This window comes from Eriocheir sinensis, chromosome 44 (assembly GCF_024679095.1).
Source record: "Eriocheir sinensis breed Jianghai 21 chromosome 44, ASM2467909v1, whole genome shotgun sequence".
NCBI lineage: Eukaryota > Metazoa > Arthropoda > Malacostraca > Decapoda > Varunidae > Eriocheir > Eriocheir sinensis.
Genome location: NC_066552.1, coordinates 13907923 through 13915422, shown reverse-complemented (window position 1 = coordinate 13915422; position 7500 = coordinate 13907923). Strand labels below are relative to the sequence as shown.

Here is a 7500-nt window from a genome sequence, read left to right as displayed (position 1 = left end):
ACCCTTCTCATTTCTCTCCTTCATAACTTTTTTTTTTCCATATTTTCTTCTCCTATTTTCATTCCTCCTTCTGTTATTCTTTTCTCCACTCTCCCTCGCATCTATCTTTCTCTCTCTCAGCTTCCTTCTTCCCTCCCTTTTTTTTCCTCCTCCCTCGACCTCTTCCTCAACTTTCTTGTTTCTTTTTCTCTCTTTCCTCCTCCTTCCTATTCTTTCTCTTATCTCTATCTATTTAACTATCTATCTATCTATTTGAACACCCTACCCTCTTTCCCTTCGTCACTCCCTCACTCACTCACTCACTCACTCACGCCCATTTTTCCGTCCACAGCGAGGCCGTGCTGGCGGACGAGGGCGGGGAGCGACTGGCCGTAGGGGTGGATGACGGGGTCGGCGTGATCCGTGCCCCTCTCGCCCCGCCCCCCGTGCCATCCTCCTCCGCCTCATCCTCCGCCTCCTCCGCCGAGAGCGATGTGGGGGCGTCACCTTCGCCCGACCATCAGGTAAGCAAGATCAAGGTGTTAAATTTGAGTTTCTTAGGTCATAAAGATAGGATAAGATACCGTCGATAAGATAGAGTTAGTAGATAAGATATGGAAACTGTGTGTACCAAGAATGTGTTAGTTTCTTCAGGTTAAAGATAGGATACAAAAGATACCATTGATAAGACAGAGTTAGAAGATAAGAAATGGAAACTACGTGTGCTAAGATAATGGCTGATGATGCTGGTGATGATGTGGGAGTAAGATAAAGAAAGGTAAGTGATGCTGTACGCCTATTCTCACCGTCTCACTCACTCGCTCACTCGCTCACTCACTATCTTACTATCTTACTTGTATTCTTGCATTGGGATTTTGGATTGGCTTGGGAAAACATTATTGTTATCTTTGTTTAATTTATTTTCTGTATTTCTTGCTTGGGTTGGCACGGAAAAAGAAAGCAAGAAAAAAGAAAGAAAGAAAGGAAGTGGAAGATACTGGTGAAGGTTTTGCTTTTTAAGAAAGGAAATTGATTTGCCTTACTTTCTTTCTATTTCTTTATTTACTTGCAAGGAAAAAAAAAGGAGAAAAAAGAAAGATAAATGAGGAAAAATGGTGTTTGTTTTGTTTTTTGGGTGTGTTTTTTTAAGTGTGTGTGTGTGTGTGTGTGTGTGTGTGTGTGTGTGTGTGTGTGTGTGTGTTTGCGCGCGCACACACACACACACACACACACACACGTAATAAACTGCATAATTTGACTTGCACTTAAGCGATTTTATAATTATATTGATCGTGCCGGAAGAGGAGGAGGAGGAAGAGGAGGGTTTGAGAAAGCGTAGGCGTGGGTAACTATCACACACACACACACACACACACACACACACACACACACACACACACACACACACACACACACACACAATCTGATCAATAGTCATATCCTGAAGGAAATGGCGCTGGGATTGTGTGTGTGTGTGTGTGTGTGTGTGTGTGTGCGCCCACGCAAAAAAAAAGTGCGTGGGTGAAAGCAAAGGGGATGGATGTGTGTGTGTGTGTGTGTGTGTGTGTGTGTGTGTGTGTGTGTGTGTGTGTGTGTGATGGAAGTGCGGGAGGAGTTTCTTATTGATTGGATGAGAGAGAGAGAGAGAGAGGCAGGTATCAATTTATTTATCCCTGCTTCCCTCTCTCTCTCTCTCTCTCTCTCTCTCTCTCTCTCTCTCTCTTAATTACCTTCCCAAACTGGCTTTCTTTTTCTCACGCTTGTCTGGGAGGAGGAGGAGGAGGAGGAGGAAGAAGAGGAGAAGGAGGAGGGGGAGGGATATGAAATTTTTTGGGGGGGTGCATGAGGAGGTGTGTGTGTGTGCGTTCGTTTGTGTGTTAGTACCAATTCAGTTCACACCATTAGGAATCATTAACTCCTCATTAGGTTCGAACACTTCTAATGGGTTTGGGAATGGAGTTGAGACGCCCCTTCCTTCCTTCGTTCCTTGAGATCAGTTCCAGCAATGTCAGTCAGCCAGTCACCGTTACCTGCAAACTCTCCATGAAGAGCTTGTCACCTCATTATACAAGCTGTCCCTTCCTGGTCAATACAAGCTTTCCCTGTCCCCTTCTTGTACCCCCATATTACAAGCTGTCCCTTTTTTCCTTGGGCCCTTGAGATCAGTTCCAGCAATGTCAGTCACCCAGTCACCGTTACCTACAAGCTCTCCATGAAGAACTTGTCACCTCATTATACAAGCTGTCCCTTCCTGGTCAATACAAGCTTTCCCTGTCCCCTTCTTGTACCCCCATATTACAAGCTGTCCCTTTTTTCCTTGGGCCCTTGAGATCAGTTCCAGCAATGTCAGTCACCCAGTCATGTCCTTCCTGGTCAATACAAGCTTTCCCTGTCTCCTCTTGTACCCCCATATTACAAGCTGTCTCTTACCTTGGTTACTTGAGATCAGTTCCACTAATGTCAGTCACCCAGTCACCGTTACCTACAAGCTCTCCATGAAGAACTTGTCACCCCTTCCTACAAGCTCTCTTCCTCGGTTCCAGAGATCAGTTTCCCTTCCCTACAAGCCTTTCATGGGTAAGGAAGGGAAGGGAAGGGATAGGGAGGGGTGTGTGATTCTAATGGGGAAGGAAGGGATAGAGAAGAAGGGATGGGAAGGTAAGGGAAGAAAAAGAGGGTTTGAATAAGGGAAATGGAGGTTGAGGTAATGGGTAAGGGTGGGAAGGGAAGGGAAGGGAAGGGGTATGTGATCTTATGGGTAAGGATGGGTAAGGATGGCGTAGGTAAACATGGGAGGGAAGGTGAGGTAAGGGAAGGAAAAGTAGGGTTGGGTAAGGGAAATGAAGGTAAGGATTAGTAACTTTGGGAAGGGAAGGGAAGGGGTATGTGATCTTATGGGTAAGGATGGGTAAGGATGGCGTAGGGAAACAGGGGAGGGAAGGTGAGGTAAGGGAAGGAAAAGTAGGGTTGGGTAAGGGAAATGAAGGTAAGGATTAGTAACTTTGGGAAGGGAAGGGAAGGGAGGGGTGTGTGATCTTATGGGTAAGGATGGGTAAGGATGGCGTAGGGAAACAGGGGAGGGAAGGTGAGGTAAGGGAAGGAAAAGTAGGGTTGGGTAAGGGAAATGAAGGTAAGGATTAGTAACTTTGGGAAGGGAAGGGAAGGGGTACGTGATCGTATGGGTAAGGATGGGTAAGGATGGCGTAGGGAAACAGGGGAGGGAAGGTGAGGTAAGGGAAGGAAAAGTAGGGTTGGGTAAGGGAAATGAAGGTAAGGATTAGTAACTTTGGGAAGGGAAGGGAAAGGGTATGTGATCTTATGGGTAAGGATGGGTAAGGATGGCGTAGGGAAACAGGGGAGGGAAGGTGAGGTAAGGGAAGGAAAAGTAGGGTTGGGTAAGGGAAATGAAGGTAAGGATTAGTAACTTTGGGAAGGGAAGGGAAAGGGTATGTGATCTTATGGGTAAGGATGGGTAAGGATGGCGTAGGGAAACAGGAGGAAGGTGAGGTAAGGGAAGGAAAAGTAGGGTTGGGTAAGGGAAATGAAGGTAAGGATTAGTAACTTTAGGAAGGGAAGGGAAAGGGTATGTGATCTTATGGGTAAGGATGGGTAAGGATGGCGTAGGTAAACATGGGAGGGAAGGTGAGGTAAGGGAAGGAAAAGTAGGGTTGGGTAAGGGAAATGAAGGTAAGGATTAGTAACTTTAGGAAGGGAAGGGAAGGGGTGTGTGATCTAATGGGCAGGGATGGGTAAGGGGGGCGTAGGGAAACAAGGAAGGGAAGCAAAATGGGGGGCGGTTAACTGCTTTTCGGCCCTTCATTCATCTTAGGCGCACGAGCTATGAATGAATGACGCGCTTCCAGACGTACGACAACGCCACCAACACCACAACACCACCACCTCAACACCGCTTCATCACCACCACCACCCCCAATACTCTACACTAACGAATACAGAGGAGGAGAGAGAGAAAGAGAGATAGAGGGGAAAAAAAGAGAAATCAGAATCGGAGAGCGTATGATAACTTGGGTAGGCTCTCTCTCTCTCTCTCCCTCTCCCCCTCTCTCTCTCCCTCTCTCTCTCTCTCTCGCTCTCTTCCTAGCTTCCGAGGGTGAGAAGTCTCGGTTTTAGTTCCGCTGTGGTCGTGTGGGGTAGAGGAGGCGGTGTGCGCGTTCGTGTGTTATTCTGGGCCCCTGAGATTTCTATACGCACATTTACATATACATACACACACGTACACAGAAACGTACATGGTGGACTCTGCCGTGTGTGTGTGTGTGTTGGGGGGGAGGGGTACTGGATATATGTCTACATACCTACCTACCTACCTACACACACACACACACACACACACAGTCACTCTGTCACGGAAAATCATGTTAGAAAAAAATTATAAAAATTGGTGTTGTTGTTGGTGGTGATGATGGTGATTAATGAGTCTTGTCACGTTCCCACTCACCTCCATTTAGTTTGGACACCTGGTGATACATACTGGTGGTGGTGGTGGTGGTGATGTCCGGTGTTAAGTGTAATCTCGTTCTTAGTTAATTCAGTCTTACAACATTTGGTGGTGAAGGTGGTGGTGGTGGTGGTGGTGGTGATGATGGTGGTGGTGGTGATGTGGTGGTGGTGGTGATGTGGTTGTGGTGGTGTCCATTGTCCATATATCACCACACTAAGAAATACTCGTGGTGGTGGTGGTGGTGGTGTTGTCAGTGGTGATGTAAACAGTATCTTCATCACCATATCATAACAAAATAAAACACCATTATATATATGTACCTGTGTGGTGGTGGTGGTGATTTTGGTGATGGTGTTGTCAGTGGTGATGTAAACAGTATCTTCATCACCATATCATCACAAAACAGAACACCATTATATATATGTACCTGTGTGGTGGTGGTGGTGGTGATGGTGATGGTGATGGTGGTGATGGTGATGGTGGTGATGGTGATGATGATGTCTGGTTTTCACATTAAATATTTCCTCCTTTTCATTTTAATTTCCTCCTTTTCCTTTTCCTTCAATCTATATTTTTCTTTCCCTTCCTTTCCCCTCTCTCTGTTTTCTTTATAATTTTCCTTCCTCCTTTCTTTCCTTTCCTCTCTCTTCTATATTATTTTCCTCATCATCATCTTTCCTCTCTTTCTTTTCCTTTCCTTTCCTTTTTCCTCATTTTTCTCCCTTTCTTTCCCTTCCCTTCTTTCTTTTTTCCTGATTGCATTTTCTTCCTCCCTTTCGTCTCCTTTCCCTTCTCATTCTTATTATTTTCTCTCTCTCTCTCTCTCTCTCTCTCTCTCTCTCTCTCTCTCTCTCTCTCTCTCTCTCTCTCGTCAGCTAGGAAGGAATAATAGGAAAAAGGAAGGAAGGAAGGAAGGAAAGGGAGATAGGAAGATAATTTAGATCACAAGAAATAGGAAGAGAATGAAAAGAATGGATTAAAGAAAGGAATGTAGCACGTAACGATTATATTTATCTCTCCTCCTCCTCCTCCTTCTCCTTTTCCTCCTTCTTCCTTCTTTCTCTCCTCCCTCCTTCCTCTTTTACGTCAGCAAGGAAAGAAAGACGAAAAAGAAGGAAGGAAGGAAAGAGAGATAATGAGGTCATGTAAAGAAAAAAGAAAAAAAGTTGAAAGAAAAAGAAAAAAGTCAGAAGGATGGAAATAGTTGAGAGACGAGTGCCAAGTGTGTGCGTGTGTGTGTGTTACAGGTACACACACACAGCTTGGAAACAGGTGTGTGTGTGTGTGTGTGTGTGTGTGTGTGTGTGTGTGTGTGTGTGTGTGATGCGTAGTACGACAGGTGGTCTGATAGTGAGAAAGAGAGAGAGAGAGAGAGAGAGAGAGAGAGAGAGAGAGAGAGAGAGAGAGAGAGAATTCTGGTATGTTTCATCACCACTACCATCACCACCACCACCATCACGACCTTCATCCCCACCACCATCACGACCATCACCACCACCACCATCACCACCACCACCACCATCACCACCACCACCATCACCACCACCACCACCATCACCACTATTACTATTGTTTTCATTCATATCCACGTGTGTGTGTGTGTGTGTGTGTGTGTGTGTGTGTGTGTGTGTGTGTGTGTGTGATCACTTGCCAGCTGTGTGTACGTAGAGGTGATAGCCAAACTCTCTCTCTCTCTCTCTCTCTCTCTCTCTCTCTCTCTCTCTCTCTCTCTCTCTCTCTCTCTCATTGTGCAAGAGTTACATCGGATGTCCGGTGATGAGATTATACAGGTCACCACCACCGCCACCATCACCACAGCTAACACCACTACCACCATCATCACCACCACAATCATCACCACCACACCTATTACCACAATCCCTGTTTCCACCACCAATGTCACCACCACCACCATCTATTTCTAGTTACTGTTATCATTTCCTGTTGCTACACACACACACACACACACACACACACAACACACACACACACACACACACACACACACACACACACACACACACACACACACACACACACGTAAAGACAAAAAAGAAAAACATTATTATTATTATTATTATTATTATTATTATTATTATTATTATTATTATTACAGAATTAAGTCAAAGTTAAACTAGATGTGACTGAAGGGAAGGGAAGGAAACAAAAGTGGAGAGAAAAGGGAGAAATTGGAGGAAAGAAAGAGAGAGACGGAGAGAAAAAGAGAGAAAGTGATTGAGAGAAAAGAGAAAAAAATAATAAAAGACGGAAGTGAAAACAGGAAGAGAGAGAGAGAGAGAAAGAAAGAAAAAGAGAAAGAGAGAGAGAGAGCAAGGAAGCAGAAAGACTTAGCAGCGTGAGGCGGAAGTGAAAGAAAAAAAGAAAGAAAGAGAGGAAGAAAAAGAAGAAAAAAGAAGAAGAGAGAGAGAGAGAGAGAGAGAGAGAGAGAGAGAGACTAACGAAAAGGACATGAGATAAAGAAAAACAAAAACAAAAAAAGTAAAAAAAACACAAATTAAAAAAAAGAAAGAAAACAACAGCAAGATCACGCAACTCAAGAACAGCGATTTTGGGTTTAGCGGTGGTGGTTGTGGTGGTGGTGGTGGTGGTGGTGGTGGTGGAGGAAACAGAGGAGGTGGAGGAGCAGGTGGTAAAGTGTGGTGGCGGGGGCGCGGTGGTGGTGGAGGTGGTGGTGGTGGTGGCGGTGGTGGTGGTGTGTGCTGTCCAGGAGTGTGCTGCGTGGCGTGGAGTGGAGGTGGAGGAGGAGGTGGAGGAGGAGGTGGAGGACGAGTTGGTGTTGCGGGAGGTGGTGGAGCGGAAGCCATTGGAGGTGGAGGAGGTGGAGAACTCTGTGGTGTTGCTAGTGGTGGTGGTGGTGGTTGTGGTGTTGATAAGCCAAAAGCGACAACAAGTGGAGCTGAAGGTGGAGGTGTCAGACAACTCGGCGGTGTTGAAGGAAGTGGAGTTGAAAGCGGCGTTGCTAGCGGTGGATTTGAAAAGCCTAAACCAGCGACGAGAGGAAGAGGAAGAGGAGGAGGAGGAGGAGGAGGAGGAGGAGG

General features: G+C 45.8%; 2 protein-coding genes across 9 annotated transcripts in view; one reads left to right on the top strand and one right to left on the bottom strand.

Annotated features, from left to right (window-relative positions):
• The window catches only part of LOC126980589 (tyrosine-protein phosphatase non-receptor type 4-like), a 98826-nt gene that overhangs the window by 46856 nt on the left and 44470 nt on the right, over nt 1-7500 (top strand). For all 6 annotated transcript variants that reach the window (XM_050830675.1, XM_050830670.1, XM_050830671.1 and 3 more), the window contains one exon: nt 332-503. In XM_050830675.1, coding sequence (XP_050686632.1) covers nt 332-503 — 172 coding nt within the window. The remainder of the gene's footprint in view (nt 1-331; nt 504-7500) is intronic.
• The window catches only part of LOC126980591 (uncharacterized), a 2247-nt gene continuing 1383 nt past the window's right edge, over nt 6637-7500 (bottom strand). For all 3 annotated transcript variants that reach the window (XM_050830680.1, XM_050830679.1, XM_050830681.1), the window contains one exon: nt 6637-7500. This exon is cut by the window's right edge and continues 243 nt beyond it. In XM_050830680.1, coding sequence (XP_050686637.1) covers nt 6790-7500 — 711 coding nt within the window. In that variant the 3' untranslated portion in view covers nt 6637-6789.